The 26455-nt window shown below is 41.4% G+C and overlaps 1 protein-coding gene across 2 annotated transcripts in view; it reads left to right on the forward strand.

Annotated features, from left to right (window-relative positions):
• The first annotated feature begins 2980 nt into the window (after positions 1-2980).
• sh3gl3a (SH3-domain GRB2-like 3a) overlaps positions 2981-26455 on the forward strand; it is a 48472-nt gene continuing 24997 nt past the window's right edge. For both annotated transcript variants that reach the window (XM_049561877.1, XM_049561884.1), the window contains exon 1: positions 2981-3181. In XM_049561877.1, the coding sequence (XP_049417834.1) occupies positions 3137-3181 (45 nt within the window). In that variant the 5' untranslated portion in view covers positions 2981-3136. The remainder of the gene's footprint in view (positions 3182-26455) is intronic.

The raw sequence follows: 26455 nt of genomic DNA on the forward strand, positions 1-26455 counted from the left end.
CTTCCAGTTTGGCACAAACGTCCACTTGGACTTAAAAATGAAAACAGATTGTATTTTGATGATCATGGGTCAAAGGTCAAAGTCACCATGACTTTGCATCTGTCTTATTCTCATAAACCCGATATGTCAAGAACACCTTAAGGGATTTTCTTTTTTCAAATTTGGCACAAACATCCACTTTGAGTTAAGAACAAAGTGATTACAATTTGGTGGTCAAAGGTCAAGGTCACTGTGACCTTGTCCGTCACATTCTCCTGAACGCTGTATCTCAAAAACACCTTGAGGGAGTTTCCTCAAATTTGGCACAAATGTCCACTTGGACTCAAGAATAAACTGATTAGAATTTGGTGGTCGAAGGTCAAAGGTCAAGGTCACCATGACCTCACAAATCATGTTTTTGGCCATAACTCAGAAAATCATTCGTTCATTCTGACTAAATTTCACACAAATGTCTCAGGTACTGAAGGGGAGACATTTGGTCAGGTGATATTAATCTTGGGTGTCCATCTTGAAACGGTGCTGATTGTGTAGATCTTCTGTGCTGCCAGGGGGGAGATGTGCGTCTGTGTTTTCACGGACGCTGATTCAAACTTCAGCTGCAACTTGACGTATTTCTGGAGGCATACCACTGTGATGCGGTAATTCTAATTTTCAAAGATTCATGGACACAATTTGTATCCTATGCACGAACAGAAACAACCACCTCAGATCTGACACTGGAAGCAAACATACAAAACTGTATCACTCATACTGGTAACCTGTTTTTGGCATTGTATATAGACCGTTTCAAACCGGACATCATAAACATTCTAAATGGGTCCCTTTGTATTTCCTGTTTGAATGCATGTTAATGCAGAAGCTGACAGGAAGTAAACAGGAACCAAAGTTGTTGCCCTAGCAACAGAATATCAATGAAACGGTCCATAGGATTGCACCTTTTCGCACCCCAGCATGTTTTTATATTTTGCACCTACTGTTCCTTTATTTTTAAGTTTAATCTTATCTTACTTCACTACCAAACAGACTACAGTTACCTGTGTCAACATCAGTCTCATCACCTGTGGCCGTTAGTTGGTTGTAAAGATCATTTATTTCAGGTGCCTTTGAAGTCATCGATTCTCTCCGCCGTGGTTTCCTCCGCACGAGCGGCTGACAGCCAATAAGGTTTGAGATGTGGCGACATCACTGCGATTCAGGAAACCCTCTCCTCCTCCGCCGCTCAACGAGTCAAGTACCATACCATTAGCCCCGCTTCCTGTTTGTACTTTCAAATTAAACCTCAACTGACCTATGTATTTAAAATGTGAAAATGACTGATAAACAAAATGAGTTTGTACTGAATAAATAAATAAAGAATAAATACTACACTTAATAAACGGAAGGACTGGGTTTAATTGTTTAATTAATTATGACCATAATTAAGCTATAGAATCGAAGCATTGTAAGAGAGAGAAGTGAGGAGATATTTAAAACATGTGACTATTAGTGTGGGTACAAATGTTCATCTGGAGGCCTTCGGACAAATCTATCAGGGCATCTGAGGTTTCTTTTTTATACAGTTGTACCGTCAGTCCCTATTTCAATTTTTATATGCTTGTTCAGGAAGCTGTATAAGATGCCCTGATTATTGATTACACATTTTGTTCTTGTTATTTATTGAAAATATCTTTTTGCTTATTGCTGTAATGTCTTGCTGTTCACTTGTTGTTTTTCATGTGCTGTTTTACTCGTGCTCTGTGAAGCACTTTAGGCTGCATGATTGTATGAAAGATGCTACATAAATAACGTTTGATTTGATTTGATTGATTTTAGGAGATCTGTGATGGAAAATCACAAATATATTTTGAGAATACAACTGTCTGAGTTTAATGAAAAGCAGTGTTGGGATGTTTACTTTTAAAATGTTAGGCTATAGGTGTCAGATTACTAGCTACCCTGTTAAAAATGTAATCGTTCATGTATTCTAACTACTTAATCAAGTAAGTAGGCTGACTTGTCACATTTGATTACTTTTCCAAGAAATGTTTTAAACTGGGCAATGAAACTGAAAACTGTCAAGGAATAGCATCTGCCAAAAGAAAGGCATTCCTGCAAGGTGAAAACATGCAAAGCAACAGGATGAATTTTACTCTACATAGAAACTTTTAACCCAGGGGTAGCAACCCTTTCAATCACAAATAATATTAACATATTTAAAACATATTTGAGCCTTATAATAAAGGTAAAACAGCCTATTGAGTCTAAATTAGTCTGTTATAAGACTGAAGACGAGCCACTGCTATCGATGTTTGGCAAAATTTCAAGGAAAAGGTTCCAGTTTTACTTTATGTTTACTTGTTGTTTTTTTTCAGTATATAGGCTTCACATTTTTACAATTTGAGAATGTAAACATTTTTAGGCCTAAAACATTGATAAAAAAAAACAAACCATCATTTTTAAAAATAACTCATTTATTCAATATATATATTTATATTATATATAGATATATAAAATTTAATATTTTTGTCAAAGCTACAGGGAGACACTGGAGTGGGGCTAAAGGGCTACATTTGGAGCTGTAGGTTGTCTACACATTTTAACTGAAGATAATATAATCAGATTTAACTCCTTTGTAATCACCGACATTTTGAGTAGCAACTCTAATTAATCACACTTTTTTCCTCTCAGGAACTGTAGCTTATTAAAATCAATTTATTTTGTGGTGTTATTACAAGTAACTAATCACATGTAACTAGTTACTCCCCAACTCTCATGAAAAGTAGTCACAAGACCAATCCCAATGTCACTCACAACTAAAACCATTGTGAGAAACTCTGAGTTGCGACAGTGAAAATGCCCCCCTCTGACACTCTTCATTTGTTTTATATGAAAAACAATAAAAGAAATAAATGCTTCAATTTCAGTGTTCAACTTGTCACTTTTATTTTGAAGAGAATAAAACTATTTCCGGTTCCGCCTGCCTCCGCTGTGTCAGCTTGACTCAGCTCAGGTCTTGCTGCAATCTTGAACGGTGGTGACTGATGAGTGCGGTGTTGTGGAGTCGCCTGGATCTTTCTTCCTCCTACATTTTCCTACTTTTACCCGGTGTCTCACGGAACATTTCGTCCAGAGGTGAAGCTTCACACGTCGGTCCAAGATGTCGGTGGCCGGGCTGAAGAAACAGTTCCACAAAGCCAGTCAGGTACGGAGACGCCTGTTAGTGCTCCTTCATAACAACAATTGTTTGGATGTGAACCATGTTTGCTGCTAACGATGATGATGATGATGGTGGTGGTGGTGGGCTTCAGCTGATTACAAAACATGAAAAGTAGCCAACTTTAAAGTGTTACCTGTAACTATTTTGGATTTAGGCGCCAAATTAGACAACGTTTCAAGCTAATCAGTGTAACGGTACTTTTTAATTCGGACAAGTTCGATCAGTGCGGAGACAACGTCACACCAAACCCCGTTGAAAAATCCGTAAATTAAAAGTATTCTCGCCTACAAGCAAACACATTTTCGTTATTTGAGGTATTTTTAGATCATATACGAAACAACAAAGCCCCGTGAATAATTCGGCATCATTATTGACGTTTTAAGTCTTTACCTGGAAACGCACTACTTCAATAAAATCTGAAATGTGAACGTAGACCTTGTTGCTGTTGTTCTCCAGCTAGTACCGTTGACCGGTGACAAGAAAATGGAAATATCATAATATCAGAGCTATTAGATAAGTGAAAATATTAATGACAAAAATTGGTTTATTGAATTTATATGGTTAAAAATCTAGCTACGGTATAAAAGTTAACATCACACATTTCCTGCTGGAGTTTGGCGTGACGTTATCTTGATAGGTGAGATAACAGAATCTCTGTCTGTGCATGTGACAGACCTTTGAAGGAAACCACACACAGGCTGCTTCACTGTATGAAGGAGATATTACAGGGGTGAAGTCAGGTGATCTGATGCTTCAGGTACAAATGGGAAAAAGATGGTTTTACATCTTGGGCTCTTTAAATAGAAGCAGCCAGTCACTGCACATGATATTGCATCACTACACATGTGCTTTACATGAAACAATCATATTGATTGGTCTGAGATAACAGATTCAGAAATCACTGGACTTGCCAGAACAGACATGTGGCATGTTGATTTTCTCTTTCTGGTAATAAGAGGACTGTCGCTTAAATAATAAGAGTATAGAGACAAAAGTGCTGTCAAAATATTTTCCAAATACAGGTAACATTTTATGAGAAAGGGTTTTGAGTGAGCACTTAATGCATTTAGCTAAAATGGGTAATTTTTCTGTAGTGAAACCAGCATGTTTTGGGGCTGCCGGGTGCCATATGTGCCACTCTGTAATGTTACAGACATTTTTAGTCTTGTTGTCACTTAAAAAGGTGATGTAGTGACAGTGGCGTAAGGTAGTTATGATGGGCCCTAATGCATCATGAAGCAAACACAGAGAGTTTAAGGCATATATATATTTTACAACAGTGTGTTTTACTGCTGCTTTTATGTTCAATCCGCTCGTACATGTGTCCAGCTTGTCAGTCATGAGAGATTTTGCAACTTAACTAGCTGCTGTAAATCACCTTGGCTCGTTACATGATTAAACACCTCAACATTAATATTACCCAGCAGTCATCATTACATATCTGCATATGACAAAATAACAGAAGAAAATAGGAAATTGTTAATTTAACTAAATAGTTTTTTAGTTAAATTATAGTTTATGCAGAATAAGCATATCATTTGTCATAGACTGATAATATTTTACAACAACAGAAAGACATGATGGAGATGAGTTTGTCTTTTTGAGGGAGTACATATAAAATGTTTGATTTAATGTGAGTTCTTCTTTGGATGCGGGTGTATTTCCAGGTGGCTATTGGGCCCCTCAACCCCACGGGCCCCAGTGCAACCTCACTGCCTGCACTGTCTATATTCACGCCCCTGTGTAGTGAGTCATTATTGGCCACAATCGTCTGGAATTTGCCATCATTGTTACATGCATGCAAGCACACGTTTGTCCACTGTAACCAGCATGGCACCAAGGAAACACACATGAGCAGGGAAAGCACTTTAGAAAAGGCTGAAGATATTTTTTAATGAGGTTACATTAATGATTAAATGATTGAACTGATAAATGAACTACCCATTTAAAAAACAAGCATGGCTCTCCCATGTTACCTGAACATGTCGGTGGAGTGAGGTCGGGGTTCTTGGTGTGTTTAAAGATCCACAGTTTGTAACATCATCTTTTCTTTATGGGAATATAGCAGAGATCCAGAGCAAGTTCTAAGAGTAACGCTTAAAGGGACAGTTCAGATTTTTTAAAATGGGGTTGTGTGATGTTTTTATTCATAGTCAGTGTTTTACCTACAGTAAGTATCTGTCAGTTCGCCACCCCAGTTTGGAAAAAGGGCAGGGGGCTGGAATAGAAGCTAAGCAACATACTGCTGTTTATATGGGTCAGCAGCGAAATCTATTTTAACCACCTAAAAAAGTCCTACCTAAAACAATCCGCATTAGTTTAAGTGTGTGCTATATCTGCTGCTTCACCTGTCTGTCAGACTTCCTGTTTCCAGTGGTGAAGCTGTTAATAGCTTCACTTCCATCTGTGCACTTTTCAAAACCGCCAGACTCCATTGAGAAAACAGTAATTTTGGTTCGCTGAACACAGGAGCTGCTGGTTTACCACTGCCTCGGTAATTTAGTCAGTGTGACTTTGGTGAATCTGAACCAGGGATTTTAAACGCCGAAGTCACACAATAACACACAAAAATATGACTGGTGGAGGCAGCGGTGGACCAGCAGCTCCTGTGTGCGGCAATGTTAAATCACTATTTTCGTCAATGGAGTCTGGCTTGTGATATTAAGGCTTCAGTTCCCTGTCGGAAATCGCTGTCTGGCAGAAAGGTAAAGCAGTGAAAATACTCTCAGTATAGCTTATAGTTAAATTGATATCTTCTCTTGGTAATCTACCATAAAGTGTCCCAAATTACCTGACTTCACTCCAGCTATTAAAATTCTACTTAGCTTGTGCTCCGTCCTGATGTCACAGCATATGTCTTACTATCCAAGAGTCTGTCTTACTCACCTTCTTTAGCAATCATCACACAAGGATCTATCTCCTGGAAACCAGCAATATGTTTTAAACTTGTCATGCCTGCAAGTCACTGTGAGTTAAAGGCAGGTAGAGTGACATCACTGCGTCATCAGAGACATTGACCCAACAGGCCTCCTCATAATAACAGCTTCACACACTGAGGTTGTAGGTATTGTGCAATCTGGGCACGCATCCACTACTCTGCAATGCACTTTAATGTTACTCATAAAATTCCTTGGGCTGTTATTCCCACAGCCTCCTGCCACCAAAATACACCATGGTGGGTGGCTGTGAGTAACTGTGAACCAGCTCTAACATTTAGATAACATGTCACTGGGAACAAACGCCGGCTCTGGTGGATCATCTGTTTGTCTAAATGAGCAGTGGCTCTTGTCTTAAGCTTTGTTAAACCTGTGCCAGTAAAGTTAGAGAGCCAGAGATCCAGGTGGAGATGGATTGGATTAGACTGGGGTTTGGCGTGTCTCACAGGCTTGTTGTCCATTTGTTGGGTGCTCTCTTATCATACATGTTGCCTGCTGATACATTTGACTTTAAAGGGAAATTTCGGTTTATTTCAACCCGTCTCCTATCGTCCTAAATTTGTTTCAAGTCACTAGTGACATAGAAATAATAGTTAGCGTGTTAGCCGTTAGCCTAGATACAGCCGTAGCGTCAGACCTGTTAAAACTTAATTGAACGGGCATCCTTTCAAGTGCAAAGTTAGTCCACTGAACAAGCTTTTTCTCCACAAAGACCGCCTCATATCGTTAGGATAAATGTCAGAGAACATATAGAAAATGACATGTAAACGTGTTGTCTTACCTTACCGGTGTGCTGCCATGTTTGTTGTTTACCATTTAGCTAAGGCTGCAACCAGTCCCATTCCTTGCAACAGAGGCATTCCTCTTCTGTGGGCACTGGGGCACAGCATTCACAGGTAACGTTACACCACCAAGCTCCAGAGCTACGCAGCCTTGCAGCAGCCATTCCTCCTCTCTCGTCCTCTACCTGTTGCGCCTCTCTCTCTCTCTCTCCTCCTCCGTTCTTCAGTTTCACGAAGCTCTTCGTCAGTGTATTCTGGCTCAAATAAATAAGGGCGGCCATCAAACTCTGCAAAATCAAATTCCTCCTCCACAAAGTCGAAGTCTGGCAAAAAGTCAGCCATTATTCTATAAATCTTTCATAAAATAAATGAATGAACTTTTCACGCTACTGTCCGGTTCTGCCTTGCAGCTGCTGTGGCGTGTTCTTGCAAGATTTCAGGTACGGTATGAGATCACTGCTTGTTCTCGCAATATTTCGGCCGCGCTTTGGGAAGCAGAGGTAAACAGTAAACACACCGTAAGGTAAGACAACAACTCTGAAGACCACCTAAATGTGGAATGTTAGTATATAGACTTTCCACATCGAGAGGCGGTGGCCGCCCTTATTTATTTGAGCCAGAATACACTGAGGAAGAGCTTCATGAAATTGAAGAACGGAGGAGGAGGAGAGAGAGAGAGAGGCGCAACAGGTAACGTTAGAGGACGACAGAGGAGGAATGGCTGCTGGAAGGATTTAGCTCTGGAGATCGGTGGTGTAACGTTACACCGCTAGGGCTGTATCTAGGCTAACGGCTAACATGCTAACTATTATTTCTATGTCACTAGTGACTTGAAACAAATTTAGGATGATAGGAGACGGGTTGAAATAAACCGAAATTTCCCTTTAAGGTACAGAGAGTTCTGCTACTAGACTGGAAGTGTTGGGTTTTAGGTTGAGTATGGCTGTTTGGTTTTGTACGGCTGTGTCTGGGTTTCAGTTTTGGTATTTTCATATTTAAAAATCCTCTTTCTCTGTCTGACTGATGTCTAATCAGATGCACCCATGTGTGACATGTGTTGCAAGTAGATACACAATGCGAAGTGGTAATGGAAAGAGACAGCACGTAACCAGTGTGTTGCATTAGATCACTGGATGAAACAAATAAAAATATGATCAAACAGCTCCAAGGAGCCTTTCAGCCTCTTATGGTTTTACAGCTTGCAACCTTACTGTTTATTTTATAGACTGATCGTAACTGAATTTTCAAGTCCAACAGTTTATTATTCTCATAGCTTTTTTTAGTCTAATAAATAAACAAAATAACCTCACAAAAGGTCAAGATAGGAAATATTTTTGGAGCATCCCTGACTTGTTCAGGCCTGTAGCTGACCCCTGACCTCTTGTGAAGACAGAAGAGTTTCACTACTATTCAAGCTCCAGTGCCGCTCCTGTTGATGACATAAAAGTGACATTTTTAAAGGGCTTATTGTGAAACTGACTACTCATTACTGTGTTTATTACCCAACGTAGTTACCTTAAGAGGAAGCCATGCTATTATCTGTTTTGAAACATACTTACTTCAGAGCTGGTTTCAGTTAAATATTATATTTGGGGACTTTCAGTTTCTTTTTGTGCCTGAAGTTGAGTAACGCTGGCTCACTCACATACAGTGGTGTACAGGCCTGGACCTGTCAGATACATACATGACACCATTATCAGTCACCTAAAGAATCCAGCTCCATATGTGTGACAGCAAGAAAGGTCGTGTATTATATTAATTAGAGAATCTGCCAAGAATATTTCTGACTGGTTAAGCATGCTGATCAATAGGTTAATGTTGATACTCTTCAGTTAACTGTGCACCACCTGGGACTCATGGGAGCTAGGGGTGTGCCATGTCATATCCTTCATGATGATACTTCTATAATTTTTACTGTGATATGAAAAATTCATGTAGTGATACTCGCAATATTTCGACTTGTTGACACATTGATGTCATACTGTTACCCATGGCAACAACAAGCATTGCTGAAAGCGAAATTATCAGCGTCTCCACATCTGTTCCAAAAAGAGGAGCAGCTTCAGTAGTGTGGAGTAAACTGTGGCGTCCTGAATGTTTTATGAACAGCCCCGGACTTTCAGACTCTTTGAGTGACTTGCCGCTCAGAGGGAACTCATTCAGCGGCGAGTTACTGATGTTGTTCAGACACCAAAGAAATGAGAGATCAATTTTATTTTGTTTTTACTGAATATTTGAAGCAAACTGTAAAACTACATCACTTATTTTGTTGCAATTCTGTGTTCTTAAATTAATAATGAAATATTTTTTAATTAGTCATATCGTCAAGAATACCGTTATCGCAAAAATACCGTGATATTATTTTAGCACCATGTCGCCCAGCCCTATGCAAACCCCTTTAACATTGTTAACTATGTTAGTATCGTTAGTTGGGTTAGCAGTGTCAGCTAAATGCTAAAGGGGTTTTGTGGCCAAAATGAAGCTGCTTACTCACCTTTGCTACCTTTGCTATATCGATTCTTTGGACGACGATAAAATATTAACCGATATAACAAAGTCAGCCACAATACGATATAATGACTTTTTAGAACGATATCATTCATTGTCACTTTGAATCTAAATGAATACACCTATTGTTTATAAATTTTTTCAAAGGTATTCAGTGAGTGAGCTGTCGAGGTGTTTTACTAAAATATGACAGGATATACTGATGTATATGAAATAGAATAGGGACATCAGAGACAAAGGCATGTCTCAAATACAAGTCTGCTGACTGTGTCTTTGTGCTGTTTAAGGCAAATAAAGGGTCTAATAAATAATTCCCTCAGACCCGACTTCATCTCATTTATACTGGAAACTTCTTCCACTTGCCTCAGATTAGAGCTGCCATAATGTCTCATGTGACATTGAAATTCCCAGACCAAATACCATCAGTTATCTAACTAGATAGAGAGTGCTGACATTGGCGATGACCTTAGACCAGCATCTAGGTGAATCATAGATCAGGCCACACATTAGAGACTCATTGTGTAATTCAGAGTATCGCTCTGTCGTCCCCTCGCAGCAGAGGGGAAATCTCACGCTGGGCATCTGGGCTTAAGCAGGGGGAATATGAATGTCATTATCTTGTGAGGTTATTCCCATGTGCACAAGCTAAATGTCAACCTGCCACTTCCTGTCTGTGCTCCACATTGTTGTTGTGGCGTGTGATCCCCTGCACTCTTTGATCAGTGTAATTGTACATCGAAAGAGACATGCAGTTACTATTTCACAGTCTGTTTCATGAGATAACGTGAAGGTCACGTCTGTAACGTAGGAATGTTATCCACTGTCAGTTCTTTTTATTTATTGCTCATGTGGAAAAAGAAATGAAATACAGCCGTTTCCCCTCATGGGCAGTGACTTCACATGTAAATGTGTACAGTATCTTCTACCTGATTTTCCCCGGTACCTGTTTGATCTAGCCGTTCTGAGTCATGCTGTGATGAGCAGTCAAAGCAGAAGCTGTAAAACAATTCAGAGCTACTAACATTTACGTCACCTGCAGTGGTTTCCAGCCACTGGAAACACAGTGAGAACGCTTCTGAAAAAGCAGTCAGGCTGTATCAATCAGACTTTTAAAGCCCCAGCAGAAAAACAAACAAAAGATCAGTTTTTAGAGCGAGGTGTATGTCAGAAATATTGTTTGGTGTTTCACCTGTTTCCTGAAGTGGAAATGTGTCGTGACTGGGGCTGAGAACAGATGTACGAGTCTCTGAACCAGCAACAGATAACAGGGAAGGAAAACAGTGTCACTTCCTGTTTATTTCAACCAAATCTGAATCTTTTTTTCACTATTGAACTGGTGACACATGCAAAAGACCCAGATATTAGCCGAGGGCTCAGCCTGTCCTGCACCTATCAATGACATGATAACAGCACTGTTGTTGTTTCTGATCCGCTGCTCAGTTTACTGTGCAAAGTCCACAGTACAGGTGGAACCCACAGGAGTTTTATGACTACCTCCCCTGACGTCTCATGCACAGAAATGTCAGGCAGTGTCATAGAAACCTGCAGTTACTCAATGTCTCTGCCGTCTACTGTGAATTCCTCTTCACCTGAGTGGGACACACTTGTAACCTTGAAATACATGTATTCAGTTCAGTGGCAGGTCGGCCCTTCATTATTGAATAACTTTCTGAGTGTTTATATCTTCTGATAAATCCTACTACTACTTAAATCACATAATCAAAACCAGCAGCCTTGGAAGTTTGAATTCCATTTTATATTTTGAATTTCAAATTTAAGGCCTTGAAAGATAGATTTAGAGTTGGCTGGTCTTATATGTTGTGGTTAAACAAGTGTTTATTCATGATGTAGCTTAATTTAGCTTCGTATTATGTCAGCTTGTTAACAGATTAACTAACACTGGAAATTTGCACAATATAAATAAGTGACGGGGTGCAGTGGTGGTCTGAAGCCCAGTCCAGACCAAAGATTCATGACGAGATGAAACTGTTTTAGAACGTTGCAGAGAAAAGTTGCAGCGGTGTGAACTGGCCGGTCTGAGCTCGACTCAAGCCAGCTGATGGTGTCACCTGCAACTCAGCTGGTCAAGTCGCTGGCGGCTGGTTTCAACTGCCAATCTGCTTGTAGTGAAGTCCGCTGGTCAAGTCAAACTGATCGCAGATGGCATGTTTGTTGCTGTTGCAGGTGCTCCGTCCCCACCGAGCCCTCTGTTTCGACTATGCAAAGTTATTACCACTTTTTTTTTTTTTTTTTTTTTTTTAAGATATTTTTTTGGCCATTTTGCTTTTAATGGACAGGACAGGTAAGCATGAAAGGGGGAGAGAGAGAGCGGGGATGACATGCAGCAAAGGACTACCACTAAGCTACGGACGCCCCAAGTTATTACCACTTTTAATGAAAGATCTGTACTTCCTCTTCCTCCACCTTTGCAACTTTAAATCCTTTGCCACTGACAGCCACTACTTAAACTTGATCTCTCAACTGAAGAGCCGATCTCCAGAGCTATGACTCACCAAGCAATATCTTTTTGGCCATTGTCTATAATGACAGGATTGAGGGTCGTTTAGCTTTGGATATTTCTCAACCTCAACAGCGAGTCTCTCCTCATCCATTCTTCATCACACATGGGACACAACAACAGTTGTCTTTTTTTTTATTTCTATTTTTTTTTTATAGACTTTATTAATCCCCGAGGGGAAATTCAATTTTTCACTCTGTTGTCAATTACACATTTACACAATCACACAATTACACACAGGTCCGAACACACACATGCACAAACTGGACCTATACATGCACAAAGTGGAGAGATGTCAGAGTGAGCTGCCCATGACAGGCACTCCGAGCGGTTGGGGGGTTTGGTGCCTTGCTCAGGGGCACCTCGGCAGTGCCCAGGAGGTGAACTGGCACCTCTCCAGCCACCAGTCCACGCTCCATATTTTGGTCCGGACGGGGACTTGAACAGGCGATCCTCCGGTTCCTAACCCAAGTCCCTATGGACTGAGCTACTGCCGCTCCCTTTATACATCAGTGGTGAGGAGAGGAGTCGAGCTGCTATAGGAACAGAGAAAAAGAGTTGGTATGTACAAGCAGAGAGTAAGTGGGGGGGGAAATGCATTTAATTCTGGGGGCGGCAAGGCTGGTAATAGGACAGTGGCGTGAAGTGCTGTGGGGCAGCGCATCCAGGAGTGCCAACATGCTGTCGCCATGTGGAGCTGTACATCGAAAATAAGAGGGGCATATTTTTTTGATGCGCAGCATTCACTGCTGGTGTGTTTTGGGCTTTAGTCTTCTGAATTCTAAATCCATCTCATCATTGGACAGTTGCTTTTACAATCAAGAGGTAGTAGTGTGTTAAGAATAAATACAGCTTGGGAAAGACATTCAGACCTTTTCTGCTTTCACACCTAACACATCTGGCCAGCTGGAGTGCTGTGGAAAGATTTTTGGATTGTCTGTTTCAGAGAGTTACAAAAATACAAGAAGACTCAACCATCCTGAATTCTGCCATCACAAAGGCCAAAGAATACCGAAGCTTTCAGTCAAAGCCTTTTAAAACTAAGGTTAAAACCAAACTGTCTACTAGTGACACAGTCCAGGTTAATGTGCCAGGGTCCGAGCCGTTGTCACCAACGATCAAGGTGTGGAACTTGTGTGCTGTCAGGTGCGTTCATGCCTGGAGCATCAATTATCTTTTCTCTACACTGTACTTGGTTTACTGTAACCTACGTACAATAGGCATGTAGCCCATCACAGAAACAAAATTCCACTAAATAGAGATACAGCTGACACCTCTGTGAAAAGAATCTATCTATCTTTAATGGCGTAGTGATGGAGAGACTGAGTCACAGTTGCCTGGTGGTCTGGCAGGCAGCATTTCAGCTCATTAACATTTCAGGAGCTCATCATCATTGTGTGAGGCTCCACTGTGACGTGGTTTTGTCGGTGGTACAAGAGGAGAGCCTTCCGCCTGAAAGCAGCTGATACATGATATATAGGAACAAGGTGTCCTCTCTGAGGATTCCCCAAAGGATGAAATATAATAGCACTAAGTTTTCCACTGAGAGTTTTTCTAGTAGTTTGACCTTTACGTCAAAAACACTTAATTAAAAACTTTTATTTAAGAATATTTTCTTTTGTCACACTGTGGTAGTGTTTGGTGAAAATCCTACTATTATGCACCAAATTGCTATTTGACAACATCATGGAAATGGCAGCTGATGACATCCTTACACTGAAAAAGCATTTGTGGGAAATTTTTCAGAAATAATCACTTGGGAGTGAAAATGAAATTTGTGGAAATGAGATTGCAGCTGGCATGAAATACAGATTGTGGCAGAGAATAATTGCATAAAAAGCAGTGGGAGAAGGTGGGTACAATCTTCAGAAAACAGACCCAGACCTTTTTGTTTCTGGTTGAGAGTTCCTGATAGAGAAGTTTATGCCCTTTAGAAACATGCAGGGGAAATGAGCGGGGGCAGAAAGGATTATGGGTATGGGATGAGTTCCAATAGCAGTTTCCATTGTGGGTCCACTTCCAAGTTGGCAAAATACCTGAATCTGTTCAGCTTGAACTAATCTCCTGGTATATCTTTTAGTTTGTAGCTCATTTTTTATCAGCAGAGCTTAAACGTTGAGGTTAAAGGCCTCCCAGTTGAATCTGCAACTGTTGCTTTACTTTAGTTGACATGAGATTCAACAATGTTCATTAAGAATTAACCAAAACTTTTGGCTGTTGGCAAGCTGATGTCTGTATACTGGATATTTAGTGTTTGTAAAAGTTTGCAGTTCATTAGAAGGAAGTGTTTTAAATCAAACAGTCTAGATGACAGTATGATGTTAGTGTCAGTTGTCAGAATCTTTCAGCTTTAAGTGTTTCATATCAATTTACAAGGCATATTAACTTGATAGCTCTGAATCAGGACCTGCAGCAAACAGATTGTTGGGCCCAGTGTCAAGTATCTTTTGATGGGGGCCAGCGACAGACTTGATTTTGATGTTAACAGTGCAGCTAAGTTACATTAAGATATGCTTTTTTATGCATAGAAATAAGCACTTGGTCTCATGTGCATATGGAATATGATGCAGATTTGATGTGTATCCATGAGTGATAGAAATCTTAAAAAACAAGATAGCATAGGCTAGCCAAAAAGCTAGAAGCAGCCCTGAAACATAGGAAGAGGTGTAGCATGTTGCTATGGACGATATGTGATGGTGAGAGTTTTGATTCCTCTTAGTTAATGTAAAGTTAATGTATCGTCAGCTAGCTCACTGTAGATGCAAACAGCCAAACTGGTAATTGGTAAGAAAAATAATCTTACCTTATATAACAAGTTTGTTTTGCTCTTACTCCCTCTTGACTTTAGCTGTTACCTTTACCTGTTTACCTTCCTCATTCTCTTCTTGTGTGCTGAGCTGAACTGTCAGTCAGAGTGATATTATTCACCAACGGGCTCCACTGTCTCTGATGCCTATTCAGCATGTTGTATTGGCAGAAAAAAAGGCCAGCTAGCACTGACAAGGGCCAACAGTGCAGGACACACCGTGGCAACAAGGGCCCTGGATGCTCACAGACAGCCCAACATTGACTGACCACTGACCATCGGCTTGGTGTGTCAGGGTCTTAAAGCCAGCGTACTCACCCAGATGTGCTCTCAGGTATTGAAACTAGGCACAGATGGATTTAACATGAATCTATACTCTGTAGTCTCTGTAGTACTGATGTAATTTGGTCAGTACCCTTGAAAGTACCTTCTTGGGTACCCAACCCTAGTGCACTGTGTGTGCGTTCAGTCAGTTACTTTGTCATTTCCGTTCTTTGTTACGTTAGCAGGGTGTTTTTCTGTCCTCTCTAGGCTACTGTAGTTAAGAAAACATCTTAAAAGTACAATTAAAAGTAAAATTTCGGTTTATTTCAACCTGTCTCCTATCTTCCTAAATTTGTTTCAGGTGACTAGTGACATAAAAATAATAGTTAGCATGTTAGCCGTTAGCCTAGATACAGCCGGGGCGCATAGTAGCGTCAGACCTGTTAAAATGTAAGTGAAAGGGCAACCTTCAAGTGCAAAGTTAGTCCACTAAACAAGCTTTTTTTCCACAAAGACCGCCTCATATCGTTAGGATAAATGTCAGAGAACATATAGAAAACCACATGTAAACGTGTTGTCTTACCTTACCGGTCTGCTGCCATGTTTGTTTACCGTGCAAGGGGGGGTCAACTGGCTGCTTGGTTTGCAACACAGTGGCGGAAACCCTGGTTATGTGTTAAAAAAAATCAATACCAGCCAATATGCTGTTAATAGATTTTTAAACTCTCAAGTACTGATATTGTTGTCCTAAATCAAGTATCAGTCACTGGAGACACTCAACAACATATCAATGCTGTAAAAAGACGACTGTTCCTCTTTTAAAGTGGCAGTTTTTCCAGGTAAAATATCAACAGAGAAACTTTGTATGAAAAATATTGACATGAAATATGTGTGGTGGCATGCTTGCTTGTTTACCAGCTGTCATTATAATTCCACTCTCACCATGTGTCCTGAGTGAAGGAATAATAATTACATTAGGTCTGACCAGGGCTCGTTGGCTAACGACGCCTCTGATGGTAACAGACAACTGTGTCCCTGCTCTGGACAGGCCTCTAATGAGGCAATTACCTGCATGGTAGGTTTAACCCACGCATGACGAAGGAGGATTAATCCAATAATGTCATGGCACGAGAGAGATGGAGTTTTTTTTCTCTCTCTAAGAAAAGATTAATTAATTTTCTTGCAAATCTTCTCATTGTTTTCAGTAAACAGCCTCGTTACCTCACTTCCAGTTTGTCAGGAGATGATTCTCCGGCAACAGTGACTGACGGCAGCTCAGATTCCCTGAAACAGAGCTGCGGTGTTGGTTTTGTAGGCTGGGGTTAGATACATCTGCCTGACTGGCTTAAAGGGAAACACAAACAATGCAGAGTCTGCTAGACTGCCTGCTGCCTCTTCCTTCCTGCACGCACTGCAACCTGAACATATGAAGAAAGTTCCACCCACAGGTCAACAACCCCCAACACACACACACACACACACACACACACACACACACACACACACACGGCAGACTGAAAGCTGTGGTTCCATATAAACCCAGTGAAGTACACACACTCACACTGACAATGCTGTTGGGTAGATAACTGTGTGTGTACAGTCAAGGCAGAATGAAAGGCTCTTTTCACTGTGTTATCAAGCCAAGGACATCTCAAGCTATTCAACTTACAGACCAGAAAATAGACAAGCATGAGACACTACAGGCTTTGTACCCACAACACATACATGTGTGGGAGGGAAACGTCTGGCTTTAGTTTGTTCATTGTTGAATCGTATAGTTGAATACCTGTACATGCTGAAATACTATTGGTGTGAATCTTCAGCCTTCTCTATCTGACATAAAACTGAACATGACAAACTTTTCATCTGCCAGCTCGGGCACTCATGAAGCCCTTTGATGAACCCTGAGTGGTTCTGATCCCTGAAACCTGCTTTGACCACACAGCACTGTGTGTTATTGAGCCTGGTGTACAATGAGCTGTAGGCCTTTCATTGACCCTATCAAATCAATGAGGAGCAGCTATCTTTAGTGAGGGTTTGTTGAGTTTATTACACACACACACACACACAGCTGAAACCTCTGTAACAGAAGATTACTTTAAAGGGAATTAATAGCAGCTTTGGTATGTATTCCTGCTTTGTGTAATCTTAACAGTGTTTCCTCCACCACTGCCTTGATAGGGCAGCCCGGCCTCCCAGGGGGAGGATTGCTCAGCCTTGCTGTGCAGTTTTGGGAGTGAAGTTGCAGAGAAAAAATCCCCTGGGGTCTATAAAACATTTTCCCCATAGACATTATAAAATAGACGTCTGTAAAACTGTTGACAGGACAGCTGGAACTGCAAACAGCAATCATGACTCTTTGTATTATGAATTTTTGGTTAATTTAGGTTTTAAAATTTCCCTCGAGCCAACAAAAAGCAACCTAAAATCTGTGATGTCATCACAATACAAGTATATGGGTTGAACAGAAACTCACAGGCGGGACCAGCAGGAGAAGATATTCGGTGGATGCATACCATGGGATTAAACCCAGAAGCTAGAAAGTCTTGGCATTTGCGCAGGGATTGAGAGGCAATAAAGAGTTTGCCATCTTGGTTCAGACTTCATTACCTTCACAAGTATGGGCACAATGCCAGCTAGCAGCAGACTGGTGAGTAATATTTAAGTGATATGTGCCCCTAGATGATACCAATTCACAGCAGAGAATTATGGCATAGTTTTTTTAGTACATGACTATTTTGGCACAGACATTTACCCGCCAGTGTGGCAGATAGCCTTTCAAGATTTACTCACCAAATGGAAAACCTACTTGTATTTGGCCCTGCTTTTGCTCCAGGCAAATAACTTTCATTGGACTGAACAGGCGTCATCTTGGGGTTGACTGTTACTCGGGTTGATGACAATGCATTACATTAAGTGCAATAAAAGCAAGATCCTAAAAACCAAAGATTGACAAACGTCAGCCAATGTCCAAAAGTCTAAAATAATGCCTAGTGTCTTGTTTGGAGGATTTTCACCCATTCTTCCTGCAAAAGGCTACTAGTTCTTTTTAACTTCATCAGTCAACAGGACTTGTTTCAAAAAAGCATCAGGCTTGTTTCGATATTCCTTTGCAAACTTCTGACACTGAATTTTGTGGTGAGGGCGGGGGAAGAAAATAGTAGAAACCTCAGGAAGAGCAACTGCAATAGATGTCGTACAGAACAGATCAACCATGAGGACTAGTTGACAAATTAAAACAAAACTTTGTGTCCATGTTTGTAGGTATGACTTTCCCCAGTTAGAGGAGCACCACAGATACAACACCAGCTCTCAGTTTTCTCTCAACTACTGCCAAAGGAAACGCCCACTCAGAGACTTGAACAGGGTCTACAAATGTGTCCAGAAAGTTAAAAGTTGAAACATAGAAAGTTATGCACAATAGCTGCAGTATCATTATCGTTAATATGTCTATACGTAAAAAGTGAGGAGGAATAAAATTTCAGTTCAAGAAACTACTTTACAAACCCTCTGTGGTGCCGTTACAAAATACCATAATTTATTTGCTTGTACACGATCTCAGCTGGATGGCTCCTGTTTCCAACTCATTCCACACGCCACTGAACAAACACACTCCTGCTCCAAACAGCAGGAAGGTCGTAGCTCAGTCCAGTCAAAGCTACTTGTTGTCAAACATGTCTGTCGATATTTTTGTGCATGGAGAACTCAATTTCCTGGACTCCAAAGGGTGTGTACTGTTTTCATATCCACTGCACACACCTCTCTAGAGTTAATACTGCTGTGTCCCCTCCTCTTTGCCTCTGCAGTACAGCTCCTCTGGGACACACAGCAAAACAGTATGACTCTGCTAACACACACAAACCCGCCACAACAATTCCTGCGTACGTGAGTGAAGGCCGGTGATTCACCTCCTCGAGAGACTCCACATTGTTTAGGAGGGAAGCTGCTGTGTGGTTTGACTTCATGTCACTTTCCCTCCTATCAATAGCACATCTCAGCTGAGGGGAAAGTGTGATCTGTGACAGACTGACAGTGAGTCACTGAGCCCCAGAGCATCGCAGAGCATCGCAGTTTTGTTTTTCACTTTCTTATGACCTTCTGCATTCTTTCACTCCGTCTGTACCCTGCAGGCAAACAGTCCAGCAAACCTGGAATGCCTCATAACTTGTCCAGACTCATTTCCCACAAGATCCTCCATACTGAGAGGCTGACAGGAAGGAGTCTGGGCTGAACATTATCTCTGTGTTGCATTAATTAGTGTGAACCAATATTAACACCCTGCAAAATTGAAATAATTGAATTAACCTTTGCTGTCCATAAATCCAACCTTTCTTATTAGCCTTGTAATCATAAGTCAAATCTTTTCCAAGAGGTTAAGACGGTGTTACCTCTTCAGTGCAGCTTTAATGAGTTTTTCATTTAAAAAATGACTTAATCTCAATATTAGTGAGATGAAAGTTAGATTGATTGTGAATTAAATTTCTTGTTAATAAGGACATTTTCTGCAGTTTAATTAATACTTAATTTTCATGCTTCAGCCAACTCAGAACTGAATACGAAATTTTCTATCAATGTATACAGGGTCTGAAATCAACACTGCGAAGCGCCAAATGTGTTTGGTTTTTTTTGTTTGTTTTTTGGCAGGTACATCTCAGAACACTCTCTGCCACACTAGCAGGTAAATAATACCATTGTCACATTATAAGAAAATAAGTCTTTACCACATTTGGTGTATTTACGGTTACGCTGTTTCAGTCCTCTGTGGTCTGTCGATGTCAGAGACCAGTATGACACGCACACAGCACAGGGGCTTCATGGTGCATTCATGTGCACCTTGTACCTCTAAAAACTACATTGCTTTGTATGGCAAAGTGCATGGACATGGACAAGGACTATGATGCAATTAGGTGCACCTTGTAAACTCTGTAATCTATACTGGAATGGTCAAGAAGGTTATTTAAAATGGGAGAGTTTCTTTTTTCCTCTTGTTTTCCTTTATTTGAAATAGATCTGTGCAGTGGTCCGATCTATTATTGAGCTTTTAGACAGAGACCTGTTACCTATCCACTTTGTGGCACCACTGTGTTTTTGTCCCGCCTTAGTATGTGTCCAATCATTTTCCATCTACAAAGCTTCACTTCCTGGCTCAGCGGAATATGGAGTATTCTTCGTAGGCACCTATTGTGGAACACGTCAACTGCTTTGTTGTCTCCCTTATTTATTTTCCAAGTGTTTTTTTTTAGACAGAAAGTGCATAGATGTAGGTGTGTGGAAATCATTTCTACCAGTTTGCCACTTCTGCAAAATGACGGGGGGCCAGTTGCAGCAGTGATTTGAGGACACTAAAGCTGCCATGCAGGGGTGCCCAAAGTCTCTGTCCTTGCCGCAGCACTCGCAGGCTCAGTTCCAACCTGCAGGCCGCTGCTGCATGGTGTCCCCCCTCCACACACACACACACACCAACTATCGTCTCATCAATTAAAGACAAAAAAAGCCCTAAAAAATATCTTACAAAAAAAAGCTGCCATGCAAACAAGTTGCTATCAGTTCTTGTTCTGGCACTCGACTTGACATGCCTTTGAAAATCGACCCCTTTTTATTCGCCTAGCTCTCAACGATACTTGCACGATACATGGTTATAGTTTTGCCCACATCCTCTAACGCCACTCAGCGAAACTCTTTTTTTCCAGGATGATTGAAAGGCTTGCTTGTGCTGTAGCTCATAACTTTGTCTTTACCCACTGCCATACTCTTGTGAGAGTACCCAATTGGTTCTGCACACGTGCAACTCTAAACAAAGACGAAAAGGAAGATGGCTCACTACTTTGCTACTTCTGTCATCAGCTCTGGAAAAATGCGTGTATTTCTTTTTTACCTCTTCCCCGATCCAGCAAGTGAGTTACTAGATTTACTAGCTCAGCGTGGTGTTTTACTGGCTATCAGACAATCCTTTTCATTGAGCCCTGATGTGGGAAAGTATCTGAGCAGCAGCAACAGCAGCAAGGATTCTTCAGCAGGAGCTGATAATTGCTTTGTGCTTAATAAGTAACAGGGCTGGAGCACATTAACCCTTGAAAATTGAGCAATTGCCATCCAACATGAAAATCTATGTAGTGAATATTTTCCCTGATTGCTAGCAAAGCCCTTCCTACCTGAGGTGAAGCTCAGAAAACATTCTCTCCAGCCTGAGATGAACATTTTGCCAAATAGGAACAGTATATTAATAACAACAAACATACAAACTTGCAAAGATTTTCTCATCTGAAATGAAGCTCACACAGCGTACTATACCTCAGTTAAGCACTCAGTGATAATCTAATAGTGTCCCTATCCAAGGAAAATATTCCTCACTGAATGTTGGGACATATGGAAAGTGTCAAAGGTAAAACAGCCGTGCTGGAGCATGACTAAAGCAGCTGATAAAGCACAGCTAATGCAAGCTGTGACATCATGTGTTCTTCCTGAACTAAACCCATGCTTCATACTGCATTGTTTCAGCGTCAACATTACAATGCAGGCAATAACTACACTGCAAAATATACAATGTGATGAGGGAAACTAGGTCACCGTGGTGCACTGTGTAAATCATTTTACTGCTGTGTAAAAACTTAAGCTTGGTATGGTGATGAACCCAAGCATCTGTAGGCTGTGCTGATCCTTCAGCATGCAGCAATTCTACTTCAGCAGCTTCAATTCATTTTTATCTTTTATCGCACTTACTACCAGGATACACTGTAGTAATAAGGATTAATTAGTAATGTTTGATGAATTCAATCATTGCCAAACTGAAGATCGTCTTCTATTCATTCTCATAAGTTCAAGCTCATCTTTTAATGTGAGCGTTTGCTTGATGATTCTCCTGTGAGTGTTAAATAAGTGGTAATTTGAATAGTGTTTGGCCTGATGACTCCCCTTACTGCTGCATCCTGTTAGAATTGGCTCACACAGTGTTACACAGGTTGCATAACTAACTTGTGCTGCAGCTACAGAAGCTGTTATGCACCCTGAGGTGGCAATTTGGGACCACAACATAGTTGTCTGCTCTCTCCAGAGCTTTCTTTAGTGCCAGCTGAGAGATGAAACACGCATTGATTTTCTTTTCCTAAAAGGGTAATAGACTCTGGGTCGGGTGATTTGATGATATGTTGTAAAATGATATTTGTCACGGGTCTGAGATTGTGCAACGCTGTTAATACCAAGGTGACTATCCCTTTGATATCTCAGGCAAATCTGTGAGCAGGACGGCTTTGTTGCAATGTTGTATTTACCGGATTATTCACCAGGTGATGATTATTCATCAGTGTGATGAAATACTTTGATCTGTCAGGGATTAGAAGATTGTATTATATGTTATCTAGTTGCATCGTGGTGGCAGTTTAGTCCGAGTGTTTGGCTAAGTTTCTTGGTGATTCCTCAACTTGATCCCTCGTACTTTCCTTCGGTTCAGATTGGTTGTTGATGTTGCTGATCAGTACCACCATTCATTAAACAGGCAGCCAGCAGAGAGAGTGATTAACAGTGGTGTGGCGGTAGTTTCTGACCTCTGCTGGAGCAGAGCCTGGAGCTGCACTGATCTATGAGCAGAGTTGGACTGAACTGATTACGCTCCAAACTGCAGTCAGGAAAATTGATAGTGGTGGTGGCTCCATGTTTCGACCGGTTGAGCATGATTTAGTGTGGTAGCAAAAGACCCAGTATAAACACGAATCTTTTATATAGTGGAATGTAGGATGTATTTACAGTATAAAATGCACTGCACTGCTTAACTTGAGATTCAGCTGTGTTCTCTGTGGTTTCTCAGAATGCTACTGAGAGGCAGGAAATCAGCTCAGTGTTGTGAAGAATCCATGGACATTTTCAACACAAGTTGAGCTGTAAATTTGGCCTCCATTGTCTAAACTGGCTCGCAAATGGATGTTTAAAATCCTGAAGTTGCTCAAGTTAATTGCATGTCAGGTATGTTTTGAAGCAAAGTGACAATGAAGGCATAAGATGTTGATGGAGCACCTACTGACTGCTGTCAAAATCAGTTTTTCCTCTTCCATTTTGATTTGTGATTTTCTGTGAATAAGGAACTGTGCTTATTCATTTATATCATTTGGTAAACCTCAGTGAAACCTGCCGTGTCTGGATACAGTTAATAGTGTTGTAGTGTTATTGTTACTTACAGAAATGACAGCCAATTTTTTGTGTAATAAATGACGAAGCCACAAAAGCTCTGAGTAAGGTAAGGAAACTCAAAGGGAAATCCTCCATACTACTATGTTCCATTGTTTGGCTGCTGGGTCATCATGAGCCCCTTTTACACTGCCTGTTCAAGGTGCACTACTTGCCGCCTTGCCATTCAGTACATCACAGTGGTTTCCAACTGGTGGGTCACGGTCACAAAGTAGGTCGCTGGTCCATTCTGAATGGCCCACATGTGAAGTTTGTAAAAAGCACACTTCATTGTACAGTACAGTAAATTTCAGGCATAGAGCTTTTATTTTGAAGTGCTGTTTCCTGCTGTAGAGTGAGTGACTAACGGACAGCTGCTTAACAGAGGCAGCAAACTAGCTTGACAACATGGCCAAACACAAATATGATACTGAATATATTAAACTGTGTGGACCTTGAAGTAATTATGAAGGAGAAATCTGGACCCCGTGGCTGGACCAGTGTGGAACCACTGGTATAGAAGGTACGATCTTGGTATTTGGGGACAGAGTTGACTCGCCTTTAAGCCGCCAGGGGAGGCAGTAATGGGACAGTAACAGGTATAAACGGGATATCGGACAGGATGGGACCATGGGCAGGACATGTGTGACATTTGATGATGATATATGTATGTGACCCACTGCGGGACATTTATAATGTAGCTGCTAGCAGTTAGTGGCTAACTCAAAGAAGATGACCAACAGCCGGGAAAGCACTGAGATTCGGGAGCTCTTTAACCTTCGAACAGAGGATCAGATCAGCCGCCATATAACAGGGACGGTAAATGGTTGTTATTGCCATGTTATATGTTATTTGTCACACTAGCGGCTGATGTTGTGTCAAACACATGGATGCATAAAGAGAACGTCAGGCCCGTCATGCCTCTTTTGGTTCATGCCAGCATGCCAGGATACTATTTAAGTCACACACTGGAGCGGCACGATGGTGCTGTTGTTTAGTTTGGTGTAAAAATGCAAAGGAGGCATAAAGAAGGGACTTTGTAGTGACTCTGTTAGACTCTATTAGAAATGAACAGAGACGTCATTTTCTGTATCTGACATCTGTTAAGCCCCAAAAATTACCTGTCTCTGTGTTTGAATAGAAGACTTGAAGTGGACATTGTTTATACCAGGGGTCACATTAAATCAGGACTATGTTGTATTTTCTACCTAATATTCTTTGGCAATGACATTGTTGTGCCTTAAAAGCATCAAATTGATTTAAAAGTGGCATATATTTAGTCATGAAATATATTTCCACATCTTCATACTGTACTTTGATCTCTCTGTCTCTCTGGTAGTCGGGATCTGTGCGCTTTCAGCATGCTGCCTGATGTGCGTCGACTTGGTTGGGCAACTACGGAACATAGCGATCACTTTTCAGTAATTTGTAGTAAATAAAATAACTAGCTTGCAAAATCAAGTCCTATATTGCAAACAGAATAGGAGTTTTTATCTTGTGGCCATCTACAATTATGCGAAACAGTTTCTGGAATCATGGCTTTTTCTCCTCTGAATATTAACGAACAACTTCAGTTAGAATACATCTGTTTCCATCACATTTTTAATGCCCTTCCAAATAACATATTCACATTCAGTTACATCCCCAGTGTGTATGTGCATGTGTGTGTGTGTGTGCGCTGTACAAAGGAAGGAACAAGCAGAGTGTGTGCGTCCCCTCTGCTCCTGCAGGCCCGTCTGTAAGGTCTGTGTTCAGAGTGCAGGAAGAGGGAACACACAGATCCAACAACACAGTCACACAATCAAAGAAGTGACTGTAAATGAATGAGCAATGCCGGCTGCTTCTTTGATGTCTGATTTGAAAGGAAGAACTAGCATCCTGTCAGTGACGATCGCAGCTCGCTGTAGAGTCCCTTCCAATCAAAGTACCTGTTGGTCTTAACGGTTTTACTTTCTGCCTGTTGAGCCTTGTGTTCACTCTCTCTTTATGGACATGGTTTGACTCCAGCTCTGTAATAAACGCACTCAGACTGAGAGATAATGGGTGTTTTCCAAATATGTTGAAATACTCATTTAGCTGTTCAGTGAAAACATGATCTTACATTGGTAACAGTAACTGACTTGATGGATCAGACTGTAAAGATGTACAGTGGTACTTTCCGTTTCATTTCACTGAGCATGCTGCCCCCTCCACTGTCCTAGAAAGGCTCTGGCAGCCAGATCGGGCTCATTTCTCCACTCTGAGTCTGCTAATTTTACCCAGGCTCTGACCCACTTGGTGCCTACAACCCTCCTACTGCTGGCAGCTCTTGCAGTGGAGCTGTGGACACACACGTATTCACACCACCTGTAATGGAATGGGGGCAGCAGGGCTCTCTGTTTAGATTTGCCAGGTTGGCTGAATAAAGACCTGTGCTGGCAGGCTCACACTGGCAATTTGGCAATTCTGGTAAATGCCAGATGGACCGGCCCACCATGTGGGCTACAATGGCACCATCAGAACACAGTGCTGGTAAAGCACATCTGATTAGGGGTTACATCATCCCCATCTTACCAAAAGGCTACTTAAAAGTAGGAGTGAGGGGAATAAATCCATACAGCATAGTATTGCAGTATTTTGCGTGGTGATATTATATCGATACACAAATGCTAAGTATCGATCTTTTATGATATACATTATTCATTTTTGCAAATACACACAACTTTTGGTACTAGAATAATAAAATCAGTTGCTTTTTCGGTCGGCTACATGGTGCTGAGTCGGCTCAGTTGGAGTTGGAGCGTTAGCGTGGCAGCCGAGTAGTGCTAAGAGTGAGTGAAAGACATCGCTAACTGCTAAACTAAGCCAAACTAAGTTGGCTGTTTAGGTTTTATTTCCTCGCCCCTGTGGTGATTGAATCTACCTCCAGTGAAAGCGAGGCTAACCGGTGCTTCCTCCTCATGCTCCACTTCACTCAGCTGCCAGCACAGCCAGTTAGCCTCCACTAGCCTCCGCTAGCCTCCCAGCTAGCAGCTCTCCATATGGATCCAACCGGAGCACCGAGCCCTAGTTTGTTATTCAGGTTAATGTGGGAAGAAGCAGCGGGTATATCAGGCAGCTGAGTGAACTGAGTGAAGCGGAGCCTGCGGAAGAAACACCGGGACCGTCTGGATGCGATAGTCCGTGGAGATGCTGCAGTGCTCGGTGACACAGACGAGGCAAGTGGGGGGTGTTGGAGAGCAGAGGTAGAGGGAGGAGTGGCTCATTGACACACTTTGTTTTGGTCTACAGGCAGTGCACAACAGCAAA

Source organism: Epinephelus fuscoguttatus, linkage group LG2 (genome assembly GCF_011397635.1).
Source record: "Epinephelus fuscoguttatus linkage group LG2, E.fuscoguttatus.final_Chr_v1".
Lineage (NCBI taxonomy): Eukaryota > Metazoa > Chordata > Actinopteri > Perciformes > Serranidae > Epinephelus > Epinephelus fuscoguttatus.